The sequence below is a fragment of the Stegostoma tigrinum genome, chromosome 5 (assembly GCF_030684315.1).
Source record: "Stegostoma tigrinum isolate sSteTig4 chromosome 5, sSteTig4.hap1, whole genome shotgun sequence".
NCBI lineage: Eukaryota > Metazoa > Chordata > Chondrichthyes > Orectolobiformes > Stegostomatidae > Stegostoma > Stegostoma tigrinum.
Window position 1 is genome coordinate 72050486 of NC_081358.1, and position 27518 is coordinate 72078003.

A 27518-nucleotide genomic window follows, 5' to 3' on the forward strand; every position below is an offset into this window, starting at 1 on the left:
ATGAACACAGCAGGCCAAGCAGCATCAGGAGCATTCCCGCTCCTCTGCGTTTCATTCCTGCTGTGTTTATCCAGCTGTACACCTTGTTATCCCAGAGTCAAGGGCATTGTTTTATAATTAGGAGCCACCCTTTTTGGACAGCAGTGAGGAGAATGTATTTCTCTCAGTGGGTTGTGCAACTTTTGAATTCTTTACTTTGGAAGGCAATTGAGGCAGGGTCGTTGAATATTTTTAAGGTGCAGGTAGATTGTTTCCCTTGCCTAACAAAAATCTGAGGTTATCGAGATTAGGTAGAAATGTGGTATTCAAAGTGAATAAGCTGGGGTTTCTTTGCCCCAGGAGCATTAAAGGCTGAGGAGTGACTTTGTAGAGTGACTGACATGGATAGGATGAATAGCCAAGGTCTTTTTCCTTGACTTGGGGGAGTCTAGAACTAGAGGGCTTATGTTTAAGGTGAGAGGAGAAAGATTTAAAAAGGACGTAAGGAGTAACTTCTTCTCACATGGAATAAGCTGCCAGAGGAAGTAATGGAGGCAGATGCAGTTACAACACTTAAAAGGCATGTTGATGGGTATATGAATGAGAAGGATTCAGAGGGATATGGGCCAAATTCTGGCAAATGGGACTAGGTCAGATTGAGATATCTGGTCAGCACAAATGAGTTAGACTGAAGGGTCTGGTTCTGCACTGTATGACTATACGGCTCTAGATCAGTCATCATCTAATTAAATAGTGTGGGAGGCTCGAGGGGGAGAATGGCCTGCTTCTGCTCCTAATTCATATGCTTGTATGTATTTTTATAAATCTTGCAATAATTTATTCCACTCCACCGCCAAACACGTAATAACCATTATGGCTCGTATTCTTCTAACCATTTAGTAAGGACAACAAAGTGTACGCATTGCAAGCCACAGTTCAACACAATTGCTAAGCTATTTAAGAATATTGTTTTATTTATAGACCCAGTAATTTATTCTGTAACATACAAATTCAATTGCTGTTGAAAACGTGCTTATTTTAACAGACCGAAGCATTTCAGTACAGCAGCCCAGAACTTGCAATGACCAGACCATTTCAGGCCAGCTGCAGATTTACAATCATGTGTTGTCCTCACTTCACATTATCTTCCCTATTGTCAGTATTACATGTCACTTAAGGCGTGTAGTTATCTTACTTCTTTCATCAGCTCTGTGTAATTTAAAAGATGAGTGCAATGGATTGTAATCTCCCTGCTTCCGACTGTCTTCCTGAAAAGAATATTGTAGCTGAGATATTTTATCAGCTGAATGTTGTGATTCAACTGGGAGCTGGATTTCTCATTTAAAAGTCTAAATTAAAAATCTTAAAAACAATTTTCAGTCCTCGCAAACTATTTAGATTCATAGAGTGCAATGACATAGAAGCACTACCATGGATGTATGGTAAAACCTAAGATGTACAATCAATATTTATTGTTATCACATCTGCAAACATTGTTAAAGCTTGTGGTGGTGGTAATTCACTCACATCACTGTGTGCCCTCCAAATTTTCCAAGTGAATCCTACAAGACACCCTGAACCAATCCAATCACACTCCTGAAACCAGGAGGCAACATTTAGGCTGCAAGATTTCTTGCTTCTTGCTGCCTGCAACAAGTGGTATTTTGGTTATTTAGATAAAAATATGACCCTGGAGTTACAATTAAGGCATCAAAAAGGTCAGTTGATTAGATAAATTGGAACTGGAGAAGATGAGTGCTATTACTTTGTCCAATCATTTCAGGTAATCTTACCTCACTGTAGCTTATCTGAGAATGTTGCTTGCAACTCCGATCATTTTGCGTTTCAAATAGTGTTTCATTTTCCAAGATTCGATAAAGTTCTAATCTATTCAAGAAATGCGTAAAAATATAGCTGAACATTCAATGACTGGAGATTGTTAAAACAAATAACAAATGCTTGACCCAGTGACATTTGTAAAGTGAAAAGATGGGTTAATGATTCTAGAATACATCTTTTTCAGAATTTCTTTGTTTGCTGTTCACATGAAATTGAAGGGATGTTCCCATTACAGAATGGAAGACTTATTTGTAACTAGTGTGAGTACCAAGCATCCCCATATCAGGTATTGTACAAGTTCATAAGGAGTTTGACCTAGGATGGAGTGCAAGCAATAATTCGGAAAGAAAATCCAAATTTTCATTTTGTTTAAGTCTAACTAAATTAAAGTAAATTAAATTAGATTTAAATTATGTAGTTGTCAGCCTTAAGCAAGGCTATTTTTTTCAAAAGTTCCAGTGAAAGAGCAGTTTAATTAAGTACCAGCCGAAACTGGGTCCTCATTACATGAGCCAGATCAGTATTTTGTGTTAGGAGCTCATAAAACTAGCAGACATAGTGCAACTTGAATGTAACTTACAGAGAGTGCCAGTGTTAAGTGATTCAGGGATGAAAGTGAAAGAAAGGAAACAGGTTTTCTATTGCTTTAGCTTAAACATTTTCAGTCTCTGGGAATTGATTCTTGCTCTGCTACAAGAGAAGAAGCCAGTCATTTTTTGCGCATCTGGGAAGTGATGAAGGTTTGTTATATTCTTAAGGTTCAATGTAATATAGCAGCTGGTAGAAATGTTAACAAAATACAGAAAAAAACATAACTAAATATAACATTTAATACAATAATGAGGTAATTCCTTAAAATAATAATGAAGGATGGCAGGACTGGTGATGTGTCACACTTGAAGCATTTGGGAGTTTCCGAATACTAGTTTGGTCCAAAATAAACATGTCTGTGGGAAGTTTTTGAAGTTTGAGAAGATTTGGCTGGATTCTTTGTACTAGGGGGCAGTCACAATTCTTAGGGTCAGATTGTCTGATTTAGCCAGTGTTTTGGGACAGAAGAATATGAATGAGAGTGAGACAGATAAGGAGACCCAGAGCACAGAAGTACAAGAGCCATAGCTCGGTAACTGCCAAATGGACTTGAGCCTCTTTCAACTTGTCTAGCTAAAAGTGAGAGCTGCAGAGAGGATAAATTATCTCATCATGACAGAAGGTATAAAAAGCAATCCAAGAGGAGGAAAAAGAAGGAATATAGTAGTCATCTACCAGGTACCGCATTAGTCCCTGTACCAGCATAGGGGCATCTCCTAAGGGCTGGAGAGGAGAGAAACTTGGAATGGGATGAGAAAGATCCAGTTAACATGATCCATTTAAAGATCAATGACATCATCAGGACAAGCTATTGTGAGCTAGTCACCAAATTAGGAAATAATATCAAGGAAAACAATCTTTGCATCATTATCTGATCCAATTCAAAGCAGCATGGATCAAATCAGACATGAATGCATGGCTCAAAGACCAATGTGGGAGAAGTGGCTTCTGATTCTCAAGGCACCAGCACCGTTATTAGAAATGTAGTAATTATACTGATGACATAGTCTCCATCTGAACTGTGCTGGAGCCGATATTTCTTGCCAACAGAATAACTGTGGAAGGGGAGACTAAATTTTTAGACTAAATGGTGAGGCCAAGGGATCAAATCAAATAGTAGAATCAAGGGCAAAGAGAAAGTTATTAATATGGAAAATGTCAAACAGACCGCGATAGGAAGGTATCGAGAATATAAATCTAAGAGGCAACCGACAGTTCAGACTAGAATTTGCAAAGAGAAGAAAAGAATAAAACTAAATGCTGCATATCAGAATGCACATAACATTCAAACAAAACGAGAACTATGAGTGATCAAAATGAATAAATATGATCTAATAGCCATTACAAAAACATGGCTGTATGGCAAAATAGATTGGGACCAGAATCTTGAAGATGCATGACATTTAGAAATGACAGGAAAGTAGGGAAAGGTGGCAGGGTGCCTCTGTCAATTAATGATAGTATCAGCACCATAGAGACAGATTGCCTAAGTTCAGGAAAACATAATGTGGAAACAGTTTAGCTAGAAATGAGAAATATAAAGACAAGAAGTCTCTTTTAGGAGTGGTGCACAAGGCTCCTAAAAGTAACCACAGAGTAGTTAGAGTATGAAGAAAGAAATGCATGGTAATAATAATGGGACATTTTAATTGACATAAAAACTGGAAATGTCAGATGGGCAAAGGTAGCCTAGGTAAGGAGTTCATTAATATTTTCAGAATAGTTTCTTAAAGCAGCCTGTTCTGGAGGTAACCAGGAAGCAGGCTATACCAGGTCTAGTATTATACAATGGGATATATTATGCTGTACTAGATCCAGTTGTACAATGAGATAGTATTAGTCAATGATTTGTAAGTGAAGATGTCCCTAGATAGCAGATACCATAATATAAATGAATTCTACATTCATATTAAGGGAAAGGGAGTGGGTCTGAGTCTATTTTTTAAAATTTAAGTAAGGATAATTATGAAGACACGAAAGCAGAGCTAGCTAAAGTGAATTGACAAATAATTTTGAAAAATAGGATAGGTCAGTGAAGTTTCAGTGGCAGACAGTTCGGGGTCATTTTGGAATAAATAGAATTGATACATTCCAACAAGCAAGAAAACCTCCAATGAATAGATCCATCTGAGGTTAACTAGAATGTTAAAGATAGTATAAAAGTTCTTAAAAGACTTAAATTGAGCAAAGATAGTTGGCAAATCATAAGATAATAAAGTGTGAAGCTGGATGAACACAGCAGGCCAAGCAGCATCTCAGGAGCATAAAAGCTAACGTTTCGGGCCTAGGTCTAGGCCCGAAACGTCAGCTTTTGTGCTCCTGAGATGCTGCTTGGCCTGCTGTGTTCATCCAGCTTCACACTTTATTATCTTGGATTCTCCAGCATCTGCAGTTCCCATTATCTCTGGCAAATCATAAGATTGGACAGAATGTAACAAAAACCGCAAGGATTGACAAGAAGTTAATAAAGAGGGAAAAATCATAGTACAAAAGAAAGCTATCCAGAAATATAAAAAGAGATAGCGGAAGTTTCCAAAAACATTAAAAGAAAAAGAATAGTTAACAAAATGAACATTGGTTCAATATAAATTGAGCCTGGAGAACTAATAATGGGAACTAAGGAAATGGTGATTGGTTTTGGCACCTTAATGGTTTAAATATATATAAATGATGTTGATGAAGGGATTGAGTGTATAATTGTCATATTTGCTGACAACAGCACAATGATAGTTAAGATAGTAAGTTAATAATAGGATTCAAGGAGGTTATATACAAGTCAATTAGTTAAGGTTAAGTTTAAGAGAGTTAGTGAGCGTAGATTGACAAATAGAATATAATGTAGGAAAATGTGAAGTTGTCCATTTGGGAGGAAGAATAAAGAGAAGTATGTTATTTAAATGGTGAGAGATTGTAGAGTTCTGAGCTGTCAGCCGATCTAGGTTTTGTCATACATAACTCATATAAAGTTATTACGCAGGTACATGAGGTAATTGAGAAAGTTAATAGGCTATTGTCATTTATTAAGAGAAGAGTTGAATAGTACAGTACGGAGGTTATGCTTCAGTTAGGGCATGAGTGAGACCACATCTGATGTACTGTCCACAGTATTAAATAACATTATTTACAAAAGAATATAACATGTTGGAGACAACAGTCTCGAGCTGGAGGAGCACAGTAGGCCAGACATCATCAAAGGAGCAGGAAAGCTGACATTTCAGGTCAAAACACGTCTTCAGAAATGGGGGATGGAGAAGGGAGCTCAGAAATAAATAGAGAGAGGAAGGGTGGGGCTGGAGAAAGCAAGTGGGGTGGCGATAGGCGGGTGCAGCTCGGCAGAGGTGGTGATTGGTCAGTGAGGGGGGAGTGGCGGATAGGTGGGAAAGAAGATGGACAGGTTGTGTCAGGTCAAGGAGGCGGGGATGAAAGGGAGGGTTGGACATGAGATGAGGCCAGGGGATGGGGAGATTTTAAAGCTGATGAATTCCATGTTTAGACCATCGGGCTATAGGCTCCCAAGGTGAAATTTGAGGTGCTGCTCCTCCAGTTTGCAGGTGGTGTCACCTAGGGAGTGGGAGCAGTAGTTGAAATGGTTTGCAACTGGAAGGCATTATTGTTTGTTGCATACAGGATGCAGGTGCTCTACAAAATGGTCCCCAAGTGTCCATTTGGTCTCACTGATGTAGAGGAGGCCACATCGGGAACAGCAGATGCAGGTGAACCCCTGTCTTATGTGGAAGGTTTGTTTTGTGCCTTTAAATAGTTAAATAATGCCCACTCAAAGGGTTAAACTCCCCACTATTGGTATTCACACAAAAACAAACAAGGGGCTCTCTATGCAATGCGTATGACAAGCTCACATTTGGTCTTCCAAGGAAATCCCTCATTCAAGAGCATTCAATGCGCAATCGAGGAACCTAGTATCAGAGCAGGGCCCCAATGATAGACAAACCCTCGCACTTGAGGACAACACCACTACCACTTTCTCCGTAGTGCTTCCCAGCACACACAATTGTTTCCACAATTACTGACCTCTGCCCTCGGCTGCTCCGTGATCTTGGGCCTTAGTGGATAATATTTTGATAGCAGCCAGAGACTCCCTGGGTGCTAATACTGAATAAGGGAGTTGCCAGCCTCTGATTGGCTTACAGCTGTTGGTGAGCGGGATTTGCCACGTCTTTGGCTTTGATTCAATGAAAGATCCTTGGTGGCCTGATGATTGCTCGCTTATTTCACATTTTGGTAGGCCAAATCCAAGGAAGCTTTATAGGTTTCTCACCAGCACTCCAACAATCAGCAGAGGTAGCCACCACCTCTGTACAACACCACTGCCACCAGCATTCCCCCACCCCCTCCACCCCACCACTGCAATTCTATATTTCACTCTGAAAGGGAAGGAAAACCTTCAGAGAAGACTAATGGCCCATCCATCTAGACATTAAAGATCCCATGGCATTTCTTGAACAGCAGAAGTTCTTTTGGTATCCTGGATTGTGTTTTACCTTCACTAAGTAGCACCATTCATCTTGGTAGGGAATTGTTTGCACAGAATCACAGCTTTATGCTCTGATGAACAACAATCAAAATTCATCAAAACAAAAAAAGAATTTATTGGAAGTAACCTGAGACATTCTGATGGCATACCAAAGTGTTATATTGTATGAGCATTTCTTCTCCCAAGGGAAGAACCTTACACTGTCCTCAAGATCTCTTGATGTCATTCGCAGATGTCAGTAAGGCAATTATTCACTTAGCCTCTCAGTTAAAATTATTAAGTAGCAAGAAGAATCAGAGAATGAGCCGTAAAATGAAGGAAGGATTTCAAAAAAAGCACAGAAATGTTTTCAGATTGACAGTCAGGCCAAATGACTAATGATTATCTACTGTTAACTTAACCTTTTCTAATATCAACAGCACATCAAGTATGACAACATAACTGCATAAATTAAAATGGATTTAGGTTTCAAACACAGCTGGCAGCTTTTAAGACCAATGACATGTAATGCATCTTAATTTTTTTTCTCTGTTTTTACTTTCTTTGTTGGATTCTCTTAGGCCATTCTTATCCAACTGGCAATGTAGCAAGTCCAGTAATATATTTTGACATTTTAACACAAATAACATTGAATGGATTGGCCAATAGCAATGCACTTTCTTAGTTCAGCATGAGCAGAAAATGATTTCCATTTCTCCTTTTGCACTGAAATTCTTTTTATGCAAAATGCTGAGGGAAGATCGACCAGCTCTTTATACATATTAGTGAGAACTCAGAAGGTACTGGCTCACTAAATTTAGCAGTTAAAGCTAGAGAGTTCTGCAAATTTTTTTTAAGCAATGGATTTCAACTGGACAAAGCCATTGAGTGTGATTGTTTCTTGTGAATTAGTTTCATTTCATGTCTTATTTATTATAACTTTGTCTTTTAATATCACAAGTATTTCCATAATCAAAAGTTCCTTTGGATAACTATTAATTAAATTTAGTTTTTGTTTCCAACCAATGTGGTTTGAATTTAGATTTTGTCATTCACCTTATTAAAACTGTCTGTTCAACACTCTTGACATAATGGGTACTCCCACCAGTTGCTCAAAGATTTCTTATTGCTCAAATATGCAAACCATCAGGTTTGTACGATTCATTAACTTGCATCCATATCACTAAGTGAAAAAAAAGCGCTGGGATTCATGCACTCAAATTACTCACCTGGTGATGCTTCCTATGAAGACTTCCTCATGGGCTTGTTCCATGTGATAAATCACAGGGAATCCACCATGTTTTGTCTCCAAGAGAAGTGTAGCCAGGGAAGAGACCTTTTCCCTCAGATGGAGGACCTTTACTTGGCGTTCCATGACATCTTTCACTGTGAATAATTCTAAATTCAACCTGAATGAATGAGGATATTAGATATGATTAAACAATCCTGCAGTCATGGAAGACTTTTCGATATGTGGTTATTGTTGTTTGTATAAAGGCCACTTTGAATAACTTAATATAAATTTGACACCAACCTTTAGTAGGAACATTTATATTTGTTCAACTTAATTAGATAAAAACAACTTTGTAAGATGTATACTTTCTCCATTGTTAAGTGGTTGTCTTCTAGATTGGGTTTCAAATTATCCATGCGCATACTACTGGACTTGAACTGTAAATTATAACTTGACAATGTGAGAAATAAGCTTGATAGCACTTGTCTACTGTTAACTAAACATCGCATGATGAGAGTAGACAATTACATCTTTCTTAGATAACAAACTGTAGAGCTGAATGAACACAGCAGGCCAAGTGCTACACTTTGTTATCACGGGCTCTCCAGCATCTGCAGTTCCCATATTCTCTGATACATCTTTCTTATATTCTTTACGAATTTTGACGGAATGTTCCAAACAAATGCTTCCCAAACACTTCCCCACTGTGGCACTATTTTGAGGTTTGAAGATTATTAAGAACCTTCATTGGAAACATTGAGACCAAGAGCAATGAAGCAACAGAAAGAGTGAAGGGGTGCATGGGGAAGAAATAGATGTATGAAGAGGAGATGCTTAGAGCAGAAGAATGGCTACAATAACTCAATCTGAGATCTATAGCAGCCATTACTCCTTCGGAGCCTCCAACCCCAGAATTTCAGCTCATGGCCCCACTTTGGGAACCCCTGTAAAGGTGAGTAGTGATAAACACCTGTCTACTTCTGAGTATAATGATGACAAGAAGGATAATTGATAGTGCATTATGAAAAGAAGAATATTGGACATTTGATTAATTAAATAAATGTAACATGTTATGTTTTTATCAATGTTGGAAAAATATGATTACCCAGTATGTTTTACTCAACTGAATATATATAAGGATGCTCAATTTTTACACTGATACAAATAAATTTGAACTTGTCAGAAAAAAGGGGGTAGTTTTGCTTACTATCATCGATTCGCACAACTTATAATGACTAAGAACCTGTATGATATATTTCTTCAAGTTTTCAAAGTATACGCAAGTTCAGAATGGCTGAAAACTTTAATAGGAAGTACAATATTATTGGAACATTACGAGCCTTATTTTTCCTGATTTTAGCAGTTGAACTGTCTCAAAAGTATTTGAGGACAATAACATCTCACTGTGATATCTTGATGACTTTGAATAACCAATATCATTTGTTTCCTGTTCTCTGATTTCCACCAAGCTCGGTTATATACAATTAGTATGTGAAGTTATATTTAGAATGAAGTAACCTAACATATGCCTATACAAATGTCCTTTTGTTCTGAATACTGGTCAAGAGCTTCTAAACTTCATACTTTCTGAACATTGTTTTGAATTTGCTGAATATTCAAAGATGTGCTGTCGATTTGTCAGCTTATTAGTTTGGCATCAAGCATAACCATCTAAATTGATTACCAAAATAAATTATTAAATTATGTTTCTATTATTAGGTTCCAGTGTTGATTTCATTATCAAGAAATTCTTTACTGAGAAGCTGAGCTCACTTCCTGTCAGAACTACTGGCAGAAGTAATTCAACAAGACATGACCCTGCACTATCACCAGTTATGTAATACATGGCGTACTGTTGGCCTGATGACCATATTTGCCACCAGATCTACTTGCATAAGGCAAAAAGATGAATTTAAATCAAAAGTGGATGTTTGTTTTATGGACAAGGTGTTATTATTCCAACTAAATGCCAAGGCAGTATGATCCAGCAAAGATATGACAACCATCCTTCCAAATTAACGGTGGAAGAATCGGTTAGAATGCATGTGGTTTTCTTCTTTAGATAGCAACAGACAACACTGTTCATGAGTATCAAATTTGCTTGATAAATTTATCTATAATGCCTGAGGAAACTGGTGCAAAACCATGGTAGCATATTCATCTTTGTTTTGACTGGCTGAAAATATGGCAGTTTTCCCAACTTTAAATTGTCATTTTAAATGTTGAAAGCAGTTCAATGCCGATCACAGCTGCTTACAATTGTTCTTAGTTTTTGAATAATAGTGTATGTCATATACTTCTCTATCTGTACAATATTAGACAATGAAGAAAACAGAAAGGGCATTACATTCAAAATGTCTCTAAAGAGGGTGATGCAGGATTCCGCATGCATGAAGAATGAACTGATCCTTTTAATTAATATACTAAATCTCATCCCCAATCCCAATTTCACACCTGCTGGGTTAATCTACGGTTCGAAGTTAAATGCTCATTTTCACCATTTCAAACCTAACTTGGAAACATCAGTGTCAAGAAAGGCATTTTATAATTTTGGAATATGCCTAGATTTCTGTGGCAATATGAAGTGAAAGAACAAAGGTACAGCACAAAAGACTAACAGAAGACAGTCATCACATTTCAAGGCTACAATCGCATTTTTATATCTTTTTGATTTCATTATTTTTTAACCCCATCATATAACACAAATTAAAAAGTTTCATGGATCTGTGGATGTCTGAATAATAGGGTCAAGAATTCCACTGATTAAGAACGGAACATAAACTTAATGTTCGAAGAATAAATTTTTCAAGTCTCCACTCTTGGTGTAGGTTCTGGTTTGATTAGAATGCAGATTACAGAATCAGGGAGCAAGTTCAATGAACCTCATTCACAGTGGTGCTGATCTACAAGTTTGGAAAATGATGAAACATCAATAGTTTAGTGCTAACATCCTTACCCAGATTTCTAGTGTGTATTCTTAAGGACCACACCTTAGATCAGAACCTCAGAAAATTATTATTTTGTGCTACAGGCTCTCTCTTTTATGTAGGATATTTGAAACAGAAGCACATCCTCTGCACAATTTGGAAAATTGTAAGAGTGTTGGGAAAATACTCTTTCTTAAGTATGGAGACCAAAACTGTTCATAGTACTGCGAATGTGGTCTCACCTATACCTTGTTGCAATAAGACTTACCTACTCTTATCCTCCAGTCCCCTTGAAATAAGGGACAACTTTCCATTAGGTTTCCTGATTATGTGCTGCAACTGTGCACTAGCTTTCAGCGCATTGTGCACAAGTACCCTCAAGTCCCTCTGGCTTGTAGCTTTTTGCAGCTTTTCTCCATTGAATATTACTTTGTTCTTCCTTCCAAAATTAAAAACTTTACATTTTCCCACACTACACACCATTTGCCAACTTTTTGCCCTCCTGCTTACTTAACCTATCAATACCTTTCTGAAAACTGCTTGTCTCTCTCTTTTGCAACTTGCCTTTCCACCTATTTTTGCATTGTCTGCAAAATAGCAGATCTTATTGGTAGAGTTAAAGTGTGAGGTTGGAGCAGAAGTTGGTGGCTCTTACCCTTGGGGAGGGCAGAAGGTCATTAGCCTTCTGCACCATTGCTGTGGGTTGTGGATGCCATCCCAAACCAGGTACTACTTCCGACCAGGCTGGTAGTGTTTGAAGCGGTACACAACTGGGATTTAAATATCAGAGATAATGGGAACTGCAGATGCTGGAGAATTCCAAGATAATAAAATGTGAGGCTGCATGAACACAGCAGGCCAAGCAGCATCTCAGGAGCACAAAAGCTGCCGTTTCGGGCCTGGACCCTTCATCTCTGATGAAGGGTCCAGGCCCGAAACGTCAGCTTTTGTGCTCCTGAGATGCTGCTTGGCCTGCTGTGTTTATCCAGCCTCACATTTTATTATCTTGGGATTTAAATATAGTGGCCATCACATGAATTTTTCAAGGTCCCAGCACTAGCAACACTTACAACACTGCTGAGTGTAAAATTCTACAAGACTGGCCTTGTGAAGGCTGGATGCAAGAATTAATGACATGAACAGTGGAGACTTGTCTGAGAGAACTCGTCAGGGCTCACTGTAGGAGATTCAACATGATACTCCCCAGTACTGACATTACCTAATCTTAGGAAAATTCAGATCATTACTTGAGATTGCACAATGTTTAAACTATATGGGCAGAATTTTACATGGCCTGAATGACAGACATGAGCTCTGACAGGAAATGTGGCAGAATCACATGAGAAGTAACCAAGGCCTACGTCAATGTTGGGAACTTCACTGGATTTTTTTAACTAAGTTCCAGGCTGAGGTTCTCTCTAGACGGGTACCTGTTACTAGAATGTTATAAATGACCGTACTGATTGCAGATCTTGTCTCATTGATATGCAGGTTTTCTATTGTACCACCTGCCATGAACAAATTGGACACTGAGAGGGGCAACTTCAGTTTGCTGCTTGCTCTAAAGAGCCTCCACGTTGGACACCTGGCGCCAGCGTCTCATGACATGCTCCATAGCTACTGGCTACATATAGCCATCCAGATTTATCCAGTCCACAAACATTGGCGACTGATGTATGCCAGCATCTAAGAGCCCTCTTGGTATACTACCAATCCACTTGTAAGCTGCTTCTGCAATTTAATGCTGCATCTGGGACTGCACTGACAATCATCACGATAATAATGCAGCCAGGACATTGGGCAGAAAAGGGGGATGAGGAGAGGATTCTGAAATAAATAGGGAGAGAGGGGGAGGCAGACTGAAGACGGGTGGAGGAGAAGATAGGTGGAGAGGACAGTATGGGTGGGGAGGTAGGGAGGGGATAGGTCAGTCTGGGGAGGACGGACAGGTCAAGGGGGCAGGATGATGTTGTTAGGTAGGAAATGGAGGTGCGGCTTGAGGTGGGAGGAGGGAATAGGTGAGAGGAGGAACAGGTTAGGGAGGTGGGTATGAGCTGAGCTGGTTCCCCCCACTGTATCCCAAAGCCAGCCGAGCTCATCCCCACCTGCCTAACCCGTTCTTCCTCTCACCTATCCCATCCTCCTACCTCAAGCCGCACCTCCATTTCCCACCTACCAACATCATCCTGCCCCCTTGACCTGTCTGTCCTCCCGGATTGACCTATCCCCTGCCCACCTCCTTACCTATTCTCTCCTCTCCATCTATCTTCTCCTCTATCCGTTTTCGGTCCGCCTCCCCCTCTCTCCCTATTTATTTCAGAATCCTCTCCCCATCCCCCTTTTCTGATGAAGGGGGTCTAGGCCCGAAAAGTCAGCTTTTGTGCTCCTAAGATGCTGCTTGGCCTGCTGTGTTCATCCAGCTCCACACTTTGTTATCTCAGAAATACACAGTGAACCTTGTTTATCCCTTGTCTGAACTGACAGCAATTTACATGTTAAATTAACCTTACTATATACTGATTTACTATCATCACAATGGACAACTGAGTTGGGAATAAATAAGTTTGGCTATGACTTTGGTTAGTGTTGTTTTGCCTGTAGTGATAAGTGGCAAACACATTGCTTTTAAATTGATTTTGTTTTCCATTGTTGGATTTGGTTACGGAAGGTATTTGAAAGTTTACACACTGGTTTTGTCCGACTCACTGGCATAGTTATAGAAATTAGAATGTTTTCATACTGATTATTTATAGATCGTTGAGAACGTTTTGTAATATCTGTCTTGGTGTTTCACTTCTGGGTGTACTTAACATTTTAACAATTTTTGCTCTAATTAAGCATTGGAGAAAATTTTTACGATTCAGCACATAATTTGGTGAAGCCTACAATTCTGCTGTGGTTTTCAGCATTTAGTCTGAGTTGTAGGTTCAACTAACTGTTAGCTTAATACATTGGTTGAATGTGAGAATGGGATTTTTAAAATGGGATTTTCACACAGTAATTTTATGCATGTTATTAGTGAGGTAAAAACTTTATTAAAATAACAAGTTGCTGCTTGTTCATTTTGATGAGGAACATTAGGGTGAAGATATAGCATTCTTCTTCCTTTCAGGTACTCAGTGGCAATACCACACACTCCAAATCAGATTTCCACAGATTCTGCCACTTCTGTAGATATGAGTCAAAAGTTAAACAACTGTGGCCTTACATTTAAAATCTAACACCTTGAAGACTTTTAAAGCCAAGACTTTTAAACTGATTAGCCTTTATTTTCCGGGTCCATACCTCTCCTGCCTTTATAAACATTGCTTGTGAGAGTCTGATATTGCTTATTATTTTTCAAGGTTAGTGTGTGATAAAATCCATTTTTCTCTCTATACAATGCCTTATAATTGACTCCTTAATTTTGACCAGGACTGCTTTTTGATTATGTTTGAAAGCTGGATTCAAGATGAGAAATAAAAATATTTTTTGACCCAAAGGTTGTAAAAGAGGGGAGCTGAATCACCTTTCCTCACCTGGTCATGCCAGTGTCCAGAGAGTTCATACAGTCAATGAAAAAATTGAAATGGAGTAATAAATTGTTACTTCAAAAGCTATCTAACAATAATCTGCAAATTGGTTTTCTTCAGTCCCTAATATTAAAAGGGTTAAGGTGTCTACATTAAGGTTTAATGTGAATGCTTTATGAATTAGGGAAAAACAAATTGTTAAAAAATCGGTCTTGGCCTTGGATGAATTAAACGAGGTAGCTAGGAATTTAGGGGTGGAATTCTGCCCAAAATGCAGAAAAAACTGAAATTGCAATACAAGTGGCAAAGCATCTAGAGTTGGACACAAAAGATAGTGAAACAGATGAATTAAAATTGGAACAGCACAAATTAGATCTGGAATTCAATGGAAGGAAATAAGAGAGGCAAAAAAGAAAAGGAGAAAGAAAATTCCAAAGAAGTGAAAGACAAGGGGAGTTCCAATAGACACCTTGAGTTGAGAAGGGAGTATTTCAAAGAAGGCCGCTCTGGTTAGGGGACCATGCCTAACTCAGATTTAAGGACTGAAATATTCACGCTTGTCATTTAATCCCCAAGTTTGATGTGGAAGAGATGGACACAATCTTTATCTGCTTTGAATCAATAGTTCAGCAGGTAAACTGGCCACTCTGACAACAGACACTGCTAGTAAAGAGCAGGCACCTTTGCGAAGTTTACTTTCTGAGGAGAGACACACTAACTATGAGGCAGCATGAAAAGCCATCTTAAGTGCATATTAGTTGGTGCCAAAGATATGTAGGGAAAAATTCCATACCCTGAAGAAATCAACTGACCAGACATAACTGGAATTTGAACAGCTTAAACGGCTTGTTTTTCCCAGTGGTTATTAAAAATTGAGCCACCTACAAAAACCTTTGTGAGGTAATTCTCCTCAAGGGGTTGAAAAATGTAATACTCTTTCCAATCTGGATGCATGTATAAAAATGAAGGGTAACAGAGCCCAGTCAGGCAACAATTCTAGCTGATGATTATGAGCTGATGCACAGATTCATTAATGAAGGAAGCTGGAGTTTGGAAACTGTCGCAGGGCATACAGAAATAAGGGTGCCATAAATGCCCCAGGGACAAGTTGGACAGAAAAGGGAAGGCTGTAGAAAAGACAGAACTGTACCTGACTTTTAAAAAGTCAAATCCGAATGGGAAATAGCTGAGGAGTCCTCTCACTCCAGAAAGCCAGGACACGTAAAGGAAACTGCAAAACCAGTGCCTGCTGCAATTAAAGGTGGTCAGTGTCTGGTCAGGCACAACTATTGATCAAAAATACCTGTCAAATGTTTCTGTTAAAAAGCATGGAAACCATTGACTTTCATACAGCCAATGATGAGAATCAGCATTCTGATGGACTCCAGATCTGGGCAGACATTGATGAAATAATAAGATTTTCCATTTGGAAGCTAACTAAATTCCGTGGTGCTGATGAAAGGGCACATGGGAAAGGGCAACTTATATAGAAAGTGATCTTGTTACAAGTCTGGTAATAATGGGAGTAGTTCCCAAGTTTGCTAATGTTAGGGATTTTGTTGAGGAGCAATATGGTTGGTAGCCAATAGATGCCTCAAACAAAAGGATAGCCTAGCCAGACAAGAGAAAGCCTGCAGCAGAAACATGGGGAACCAAATAAAGGCCAGAAGCTCAACAGCAGATAATAAAAGCCTTGAGCTTTGAAATAGCTCAAGAAGGGTCAACAGAATTAAATCACCAAGAAGTAGTCAAGATACCGACAACCTGAAAAGTTTCAAGAGCCATCCAGAGAACTGTAAGACCTGAAAGGTTTAGGGTGACTCAGGAGGTATCCCTTTAATTAAAGCAGACTGTTGACATGCCAGAAGTGTTTGAATGATTTGGGAGAGAATCTGAAGGTTTTAAAAGGGACAAAGATGGACGATTAGCTGTTAAATAAAGCAAAATCACACCAGGGAAGATAACAAAGATGAATAGCCAGAATGATAGATTTGGTCAACATGTGATTAAGTTTGATTTCTGGACCCAAAACAGGCTAGGCTGAGTTAGGATGAAAAGAGTCAATACAGAACGTGTGTGCTGTCATCCCAATTTTTTAAAATGTTATTTCATATTGATCTTGAAACAGAATGTTCACCATAAACAAGAAATATTGTTTGCATTTGTTATTCATAGTCAGGAGGCATTATGATAGCAGTAAACATCTTCAATTGATTTTTGGTTTCAATCTTCTGATTTCAACTCCTGAACCTTCCAGATCTTTGTGATTTTTGACAAAAACAAAAACTGGCCTAAAATGTGATCATCAGACTACAGATTAAAGCAAGCTTTGTGAAAACAAAATGAAATAAACAAAACCAGCTACATTAGCATGACTATCTTATCTAAAAATCCTGAAATCAAGCACCTGAGTCAGCATCAAAACCTTTATTTATTCACAGTTCTATAATAGATTGACATGAAAAGAATTATCCCCAACTGTTTGGCTTGGGAAGCCATTGGAGCTGGGCTCATAAAAATGAACTGAACCATATTTTAGTTCTGATATATTTACAATTTATGTTAATGACTTGGATGCAGGGATAGAAGGTACCAGAGCCACATTTACAGAAGATACTAAAATAGATAGGAAAATATGTAAGAAATTTACAAATGGAATGTATAGGCTAGGTATATGGATGAAAATTTGGCAGATAGAGATATGTGTGGCTCAAGAACTGGTGCAGGACGGAAGGTTTTAGATTCCTGGATTACTGGGACCATTTCTGAAAAAGGTGAGACCTCTACAAGTGGAATGGTCTGCACCTGAACCGGAATGGGCCAAATGCCCTTGCACTGTTGAGATGAGTTTAAACCAGTTTAATAAAGGGAGGGGACACAGAGTACAATTGGGAGACAACAGACTATAGAAAAGGAAACAGGCAAAGGAAGTTCAACCAATTTGTGTTTCACTGAAGTCAGGCAAGGCTGGATGACTTCTGCTTAATGCAAGGAGTATTATAGATAAGACAAATGAGTTAAGGGTGTGGATTAATATGTGGAGTTATGATGTTGCCATCACAGAAACATGGCTGTGGGAGGGGCAGTACTGGTAATTCAACATGATGGTGATATAGGATCTTCAGGGGAGGTTGTAAAAGAATAGGTCTGTCACATCAGTCGCTAAGGACCCAATTACTGCAGAAAGGTGGCACCTTGGAAGAGTCTTCAAATGAGGCTTTATCTACAGACTTTAGGAATAAAAAGGAAACAGTAACTGCTTGGAGTGTATTATAGGTCGCAAAATAGTCAGTGAGCAATTGATACGTTAACAATTCACTGAGGTAGGTAAAAATGATAACGATAATAATAGGGAAATGAGAACATTGACTTTCAATTTCTCAATATTGATTGAGATAGTCAGACTGCATGGGGGTTTAGAGTTAATAGATTTATTACAACGTATTCAGGACAGCCTTTAACAGCAACATGGAGAAAGCCCAGCTAGCAACAGTGCAGAATTGTGCTGAATTCTGGGGAACAATGCCAGACAGGTGTACAAGGTTGGGTAGGTATTATTTCAGCAATGGTGACCACAACAAGTTAATATTTAAGCTTATTATGCAAATGAAAAAAGATGGTCTGCAAAATACGGTTTTGGATTGGGGAAGGCAGATTTTATTGAAATAAGGCAGCATCTGACCAAACTAGATGCGGAACAGCTACTTGTTAGAAAATCTACATTAGAACAGTGGGGGAAACTTTAACAAGGAAATAGGATGAGTATAGATCCAACATGTTCCTTGCAGGGTGAAATGTGAAAACAATCACGCCAGAAAATCCTGGATGTCCAGGAATATCCAGAGCCAGATGAGAAAGAAAAGAGGCTTTTACCAGGTACAAAGGGAACAAATCAACAGAGACCCAGAGTTGAAAGGGGAATCACTGGTAGGCAATACTAAGGCGAATCTCAAACTATTCTATAAATATATTAAAGGCAAGAGGATAGCCAGGGAAAGAGCAGGATTCATGAGGGATGAAGTGGCAATCTGCATGGAACCAGAAAACATTAGCAAGGTGTTAAATGAATACTTCAGATCTATCTTCAGATGGGAGAAATAGGTTGTGGGTACAGAATTTGGGAAAAGGGACTGAGATTCTTGAGCAGATTGATATAGGGAGTGAGGAAATACTGAAAGTGAACAAATCCCCAGGTCCATATGAGTTGTATCCCAGGCTATTGAAGGAGGTGATGGAGAAAATTATTTCAGCTCTGGCCCAAGTTTTAAATCCACTTTGGCCCCAGGACCTTCTTGAACAGGGAAACCACTTTTAGCTGTCCCCGAGCTAAAAGTTGTTCTCCTTTTCAAGAAGGGTCGGAAAGATAAACCAGGGAATTTATGACCAGTGAGTCTCACGACAGTGGGAGGAAAACCACTGGAGAAAGTTCTGAAGGAGAGAATTAATCTCCATTTGGAGAAGCAACGTTGTCTTTTGTTCTGTGTGACTCTGTGTATGACTCAACACTCATATTTATTCACAATTTAATACAGGTAAAAGAGAGACTGTTTGACATAGATTTTATTGGTGAAAACTAAAACTGTAGTCAGAGAACAAAATTCTGAAGATGTAAAGTCCAAATTGCAAGTGGAAGATAAATTGTCTCTCACAGTTCCTTTTGATTTTTAAAACTGATGACACTCTGTTGTCTGTAAAGCAATGATCATTCTTCACTGTGATGGTTGATCCTGTGGACTTAGAATTCTTGCTTAAATTCCTTTTTTCAAGCTTTCTTGGTTTTTGCTTGGAGATAGTGAGAACTGCAGATGCTGGAGTCAGAAAATACAATGTGGACCTCGAGGAACACAGCAAGGCAGGCAGCATCAGAGGATCAGGAAAGTTGATGCTTTGGCTGGGACCTTCTTCAGAAAATGGTTTTTGCTGTCTTTTTTACCCACATAGCGAAGATGGAGAGGTTCAGCTGTGCACAGTCTGCAGGCTATGGAAGTCCCTGACTGATGTGCACTCAGACTTGTAACATACTGTAGCTCAATCAATCCAAGGGCTGTTGTCAGGCAATCCTTCCTTAACTCAGAGTCTTGTTGCCACTCAGTCTCAATGTGGCAAACTGATTGCTTCAAAAAGCAACATTGTCTTTCACAGCTAAAAATGTGCACCACTTGATCTTTTCAATTTGTACAAATCTTTTAGTATTTCAGCTATGTAAAATGTGTTTGACTTCCATTCCAGTTTATACTCCAAATAGGAAAAAATATGATCCATAACAGTGTGAAATAGTGCTTAATAACCAGGTGAACTTGGCTATTTTCATCCATCAATATTTCAGCAATAGTTTTCACAAGCATGATTATACATAGCTGTATCTGCAGCAGCCTGAACCAGTGCCACCTTTCACTAGATCAGTGCAGAGGCAAACTTCTGCTAAGTACTGCAAGAACACTCACAGCTAATAAACAGACAGTGCTGGCATAGCCAATGATTCTACAGGGATGCTGCGGAATCCCTCCTCCCCATGTTTCATCAGCGTTGGCTTATCAATTGATTCAAAAGGTATCAGGTAGCCACATGGATCATTTTGTCCACCTAGTCTGCCATTTTTTTAACCGCTTGCATTTTATATACACTCAATTTTCTTGTCCTCTTAGAAGGCTATGTCTGTGCACCTGTCAACTCTGGAACCGTGAATAATCATGTAAAAAGTTGACATCAAAAGATTGACTACAGTTAGAATGTGGCCCTACTGACAAACGTAGCATTGACTTGCATCAGTAAAGGAAGATTGGCTGCAAAAAATTAACCAGAAGCAACAATTTTAACATGGACCTGATAGGTTCTACAATCACACAGCTTACCAACATGATGCCTGGCCCTTTTTAAATGTTGGCTCTTGTTTAAATATGTATGACAGGCTTCCTCTTGATCCAGGCATGATTCAGACAGCCTGCCAGACTTTCATTAGGACAAATACTGATCTGCATTGAAAATAGAGATGCAGCTCTTAAAGTAAAGTTGTACAGTGTCTCTTCATGCTATTACCTCTGGTCTTAAACCAATCCTTCTCTGGAGTACAACACCAGACTAAAAGGCACAAAATAAACAAGCTGAATAGAAGATTTGCCTCAAAAATCTCGTCCAATCTGATTCTCAGGTGCCTTCCATGAGATTTTAGTTGGGGTTGAAGGCAAAGTGATGTCACCTGCAGATTTGCTCCTACAACAACAGTAGTCCACTTCTGGAGATGTGTTGCAGATAGGGCTATTGCCCCTGGCACTATGCCATAACATAACAGGAATGCCAAAGGAAATGGAATAGTTTCACTAGAGTATCAAAAGTAAATACATCACACCATCAGGCTTAGAAGCACTCCACAACATACCTTGCGCCCAGCTCCATTACTGGGTTCAACAATTTCCTCCCCTTTATCACACAGCTTACATCCTATCGCCAGGGCAGACTGCAGCACCTCTCTTCATCACTACCAACTCTTCCTTTACCATCTTCGCTGTGGTGCACACTAACGCCATTTACATATCACTAACATGACCCTCAGGTCCTCAAACCACTGTTTTCCATTTTGCATTATAAACACATCCTGTTCTCTTCAGCTGAAAGAGGCCAATTTCATTTCTGAAGATTTTACAAGAAGGGTACAAATTTCACCGATTTTATACATAATTATATTTGAAATGTGCTTGTTAGGATATTTCTGTGCTATTTCTGATAAAACCTAGAAAATTTCTTAGCAATTTTACAAATTTACTGAAAATACCAAACAAAAGCAAACAACAGCATTGCATTATTTTTGAACTTTTAATCCAGAGGCCTGGACTAATGTTGCTGATATAAGAATCAAAATGCTATCTGGGAAATTTAAATTCAATTAATTAAATGAAATCTGGAATACTAAACTTCAGGGAGAGTGACCATGAAGCAAATAACAATTCAGTAAATAGTATTTGGTTACTAATGTCTCCTAGGGAAAGGAACCTGTCATCCTTACCCAGGCTGATATCTATGATTCCAGATCCACAGCAATATGGCTTGCTCTTAATGCCTTCTAAGTTGGCCCAATAAACCACTTAGTTGTACTCAAGAAGGTGGTTCATCACTTCCTTCTCAAGCATAGTTAGTTAGAATTAGACAGTAATTGTAGCCTTGCCAATAGCTAGTGTATACTGTGAACAAATTGCAAAAACATAACTTATTCAGTGTATTTACAATGTATTCCTACTCCAAAAACAATTCCAAATACTCCAAAGTAACCAGTTACTGTTTTATCAGATCATCTGCCTATTAACTTATTCCATAAAATGCACAGATATTTTGTGAAAATTATTGGTAAGGTTGAATCATAAATTCCATGAAGGTTCCAGTGACTGTATCAATTGGCTTGAAAAGGAGAGGTTGGGAGTGGCAGTGGCAAATATGGAATAATAATCAGACTTCTCTCTATTGGCAAGGAAGGGACTCTCACCCACCCTGACCACATATTTATACTCCAGGCGTCCCATCTATTGAGAATGCAGGCATCCTTTCCGACTATTAATTTTAGATGGTTGGAAAATCATGCATCAAAATTTCTGATATACAGTTCTGGTGCGTGCAGATCTCTCAAAGTGCCTTAACCTGCCAGATTTCTGAAATACTGCACAGTCTCAATTATAATTGTTATTGCAAGGCAATGTTTAAGTGTCAATGAGGCCAAAAGTATTTCCCATGTTAACCTTTAGAGCTGTAAAATTTTAATAGTTGCTGGTTATGGACACCTTTCTACTATATCTATGCATTGAACAATTTTTACAGAAGAACTCTGATTACTTGGGATGCAGCCATAATTAAATACTGGCAACTGGGTAGAGACTATTGGAGCCAAAATGGAAAATAAAAACGTCTGGTACCTTTGACAAATTTGATGAAAAAATCAACTATTCCATTGTATTCATCAAGAGATCCTTTCATAGTGCTCTAATTTTCCCTGTCATTATGCTACACGCATGCCATTTATTATTAATGTGTTTTTATTATGTTTAGAGTAAACATTGTGTTGCACTGTCCCTGGACAATTGTGGGAACGACCTGCTAAATTCAATCAACACAAAAGTCAAATTAGTCTGTAGATCAGAAGGATGACAGAACAGTGTCTTACAAGATACTCATTAAAATCCAAGTCCTAAGCTGCAAGGAGTTAAGCTAAGCAAGGTATTTTTTCTAAAGCTTAGGTTTAATAGAATCTGTTTTGCCTCGATAATCTCGAAATGCTAGAAGTAACATGTATTAGATATCTGGTGTCATTCAGTCCATTTTTTGATCATTCTAACAAACCTATTCTAGGAAAGTAAATATCAGTGGGGGAATTGGATTCTGAGTAGTGTTTCTGTAAGTTGATTGCCTTGGAGCCATAAGGTACCAAGGCAAATATTTTTCAGTGTTAAATAAAGTCTTCACTAGCATTTACCCAACTGTGTGGAAAATTGCCCAGGTGGTTTGCATGTGGAATGAGCTGAAAAAGTGGTGGATGCAGGTAAAATTACAACATTTAAAAGACATCTGAATAAGTTCATGAATAGGAAAGGTTTGGAGGGATACGGGCCAGGTGTAGGCAGGTGAGACTAGTTTAGCTTGGGATTACATTCGCCATGGACTGGTTATGCTGAAGGGTCTGTTTCCATGCTGTATTACTCTATGCTAGAACAGCCTTGGTATTTTTCACGTCTGGGTTTCAGTTAAATGTCTCCAGTCTATTTCGTGACTAGGACAGTGGCACTGAGCAGTTGTCAACAGGTGATGTTTAAATAGCCCTTGGCTAACATTAGCTTCCTTGTAAATGGCAGGGATGAAAATTCAGGAGAATCGCTCAGAAGGAAAGGGATGAAGTGCAGGACAGAAAAGATTGTGACTTGCCTTTCAGAGATTCTCCTCTTGTCCCCAGGCTCCCATCCATTCTACCACTTTTTATCTATCCATCTATTTTATCTCTCTATCTATTTTTTCTATCAGTTATTTTTGTAGTTCCCCTTCTTTCTTCAAGATGACTTGTTCTCAACTTCTTTTCCTGCTCTTTCAATCCAGTTTCCACCACCAACAAACCCCCTCTGTTTTATTTGAGTAAACTGGCATATTCAATGCTTCCACCACTGGTACTGGTATGGTACTGCTGACACTCAAAAATGGCATCATTACCCCATCATGAAAAACCCAGGCATGTCTTCCATTCTTATTAATTACTGGTATTACCAGACTATAACCTCACCACTAATATTGAAACTTTGTTTCACCTTGGAGTTCAGCATCACTCTCTTGTAACACCGTTTCAATTCCATTGGTTCATCATCTACCTTTTTCATATAACTGAGCTGACCCAACCAAGTCGCAAACTATATCCTTTGTAATTGTGGCCTTGATACATTAAGTATCCTTGTCGTCACTCGATTCTCTGCTTCATTCATCATGAGCACACCATCCTCCTCCAAAATCTCTCCAGAGGCTTGGAACAAATGCCAGCACCAGAAACAGCAACACACAATGACTCTTGATAGCCACTTCATATGCCACACTTGTGTCAGAAACTACCTTTCAAGGATCAGCATCTTTAGTCATTGTCAACAGTGAAGTTACCTTACCCCAATGGATTTGATTTGATATATGTTCATCACCATATATTGGTGGAAACATGCTGACGACAGACCTTTATTTTTGCTCAAGTAGTTACTGTTCCTTGACAAGATCATCTGCAGACACAAGCTTAGTTTCAACATCTATACTAACAAGAAATACCTCAATTTCTTTCAACCCCATAAATAGCTTTTTGCTGTCATGCTGCTTGTTTAAAATTGTGTTTAATTGTAAAACTTCTTTTATTGGATTTGGGCTTTGTTGGCAAGGTAGTCCATTCATAATTTTCCTTTAAGAAGGTTGCAATAAGGAGTTCTAGGGACTTTTACCTAGTGGCAAGGAAGGAATGGCAATTTACAAAAAGTTCCCTCACGTTGTTTGTCTTTGTCCTTACAGTGTTTGAGAAGGTGGACTTGAAAGGTGCTAGCTAAAAGGGAAAATAGCCATTCTCGACAATAGCAAAGACTGATAGAGAGTAGTAGTAAAAAGCATCCGTTACAACAAGTATGTGTTGATTGTATGAGATGTGGCCATGCAAAAGTATGATTGGATAACATAATCATGTGTTTGATAGAATAATAAAGGCAAACACAATCTTTTCATTGTTCAGGCTCACAGTAATGTAGAGTTTTGTTCTTAAAGTTGATATATAGATGTGTATTCTCTAAGTCAATTGGAAGATTCTTATTTGTTAACTGTATAAAACTTATCTTCTTCTGATGAAGATTCAAGTTGTACACCATTTTCTTGTCACCAAGTTCTCCCATGCATGTATGAATAAACTTGTACAAAAGAAACCTGAGTCTTGTCTGGTCTAAGATCAAGTAAAGGGTAGAATTCACACTTAACAGATGGTGCCATGATTGGGATCTGCCTGGAACCTTATTGAGACATAGACAACAACAGTGGCAATAACATTAATTTATTATTGGATCATCGGCTCCTCGGGCGGAAGTGCCATTGACAAAGCAAGAGCTAATTGGCAGCACTCCTGAAAGTTTTCAACATTAAGTGGAAGTGAGTACTGACACAGAGAATACACACCTATAATTCAACTTTAGGGGCAAAACTCCATATTAGTATGAACCTGAACAATGAAAAGATTGTGTTTGCCTTTTGGGAGAAAGTTAGATTTTCAATCTATTTTGCACTCACTTAAATCAAACAATAGAGAATTTATTAGTTACCAGGAACTAGCTCCCAGATGCATTTAGATTTGGATTCACACCACTCATAATTCTACTGGTTTAAATCCAGTATATAACAAAATAGAAGTGTGCAGCCAGGGAACAATTTCAGATTGGTAGCTATAGTATCCATTTGCTGCTGCCTTGTTTGTCCAGGCAGCTACCCAGCTGGCATGACACTTTGTTATGTTTCGTAGTAGATCTGGCATCTGCAGAGATTTCTGAAGGAAACATTTCAGATGGATTTCCTCGTCATTTTCTTTTCCACTAGCAGCTGTCTCGCTTTCACCATTAGATCTTTCCTTACATTTCAAATGATGCTTTTCTCAAATACTCATCCACTCAAAATGACAATCACATTCTCCAGTTTGCTAGAACTGTAGAATGTCTCCTATTGTTGAGAATTGCTGCATTAGAAACATGTATATCTTTACATTAGTTCAAATGAAGCTGAATGTGCCAATTTGCTGCAGACAACAACTGGATTGCTCCTGCATCCAGTGTAGTAAGGCTTTTTAACTTCTGTAGGTTCCCTTCATGAAGCTGCAGGGTGGAATAAGCCAGTTACACTTAAAATACTGTACCTTTTACACAATATTAATATGAAAATGCCTACAATTTACCAGACAGCAACAGAAGGGGGTAATAATTTGTCAGCATCATGCATATAATGTTGATGGCACAAAAGGTTCCCACTTTCAGGAAAATGTTCTTAGAGATTTAGCCTATTCGGAAATACCATAAAGAGACTTCCGATGCTGATTTCTGGTCATCCAAACTGCATCTGAGTATAAAAGAAAAATCCAATTCTAAGCACACATGAATCACTACTTAGACCACACAGAGTTTTGATGGAGATAATGTGAACTGTAGATGCTGGAGAATCCAAGAGAACAAAGTGTGGGGCTGGATGAACACAGCAGACCAAGCAGCATCTTAGGAGCACAAAAGCTGATGTTTCGGGCTTAGATCCTTCATCTGTTGAAGTGTATAGGCCCGAAACAACAGCTTTTGTGCTCCTAAGATGCAGCTTGGCCTGCTGTGTTCATCCAGCCCCACACTTTGTTCTCTTAGAGTTTTGACAGAGATTTCTTTCCACCATTCTGATAGATTTTGGGAAGATTTGGTTCAGGCGGATAAGTAACATTGGCTGAGGCAGTGAACAGCTCAGTCGGTGTCCAGCATTTGATTTATACCCTGCATCTGCAACTGGAACTAAAATGGGGCATGTCTATCCAAATATAGTCCAATGCATTAGGGTGAGGTACAATAGATGCCAATACACTGAGTCAATCCACTCACTTCAGGACTGAACTTTGGCCATTGCCAGCAAAGGGTGAAACTGGAGGTGACCTTACTACAGTGGACAGTAAGTCCTGGAGACCCATGTTGCTACTGATGACTATTAAAAGGCCTTGGCTGGGGTTAATGTCTGATTAAGGGCAGCATAATGCCTAGCTTCTGCAAGCCAATCAGACAGTCAGTTCAACATCCTCCCCAATGCTATTGACTCTTCTGGCTATTGGTGAGGCTACAGACCCAGGAAGAAGGCACCTCAAAGAGAGACAAGTTAGTTTTGGGAAAGCCAAAGTCAGACAGACTCTGGAGTAGGAGGGTAAGGAGTCTTGAAGGACTAAGGGACCATTGTTATGTATTGCGATAATCTGTGCAAGACATTGTGCAGGCACAACATAGCCCAGAAGAACTGCCAACAGTCTTTTTGAAACCTACTATATTTCATTGTCCTCCAATCCCATTGCAGGACTTCACTTGGTGAGGATTCAATTTGTCTTCTGTTGTGCATCCAAACTGCCATTTTTCCCAACAATGTTGTTTCGCCATGGTGGCAGGAAAACATCAGGTTCTCCACCTGACACTTTCCCCTGCCATTTTCCAGCCCTCCAACAATCTAATTCATCCCAAAGGTTCTGCAGAATTCATTAGAAACAAAGAACTATTTCAATGCAGAAGTAGGACCTTTAATTCAACAAGATCTCCCGATGGTAAGTTCAATTCCCACCAGAGTAATTCAGGAATTTTAATTCGGGTACTGAAGTAAAGTTTGGAATTTATAATCTAGAATCTGTAATGGTGACTGTTGAAATACCATTCGGACATAAAGATTCATCTGATTTGTTACTGCTGTTAAGGGAAGGAGATCTGTTG

General features: G+C 38.9%; 1 protein-coding gene across 1 annotated transcript in view; it reads right to left on the reverse strand.

Annotated features, from left to right (window-relative positions):
- The window catches only part of LOC132209626 (chloride channel protein C-like), a 69377-nt gene that overhangs the window by 11800 nt on the left and 30059 nt on the right, over positions 1–27518 (reverse strand). Inside the window, exons 3-4 of the mRNA XM_059646361.1 lie at positions 8110–8289; positions 1773–1866 (exon numbers count right to left, since the gene is read on the reverse strand). Coding sequence (XP_059502344.1) covers positions 1773–1866; positions 8110–8289 — 274 coding nt within the window. The remainder of the gene's footprint in view (positions 1–1772; positions 1867–8109; positions 8290–27518) is intronic.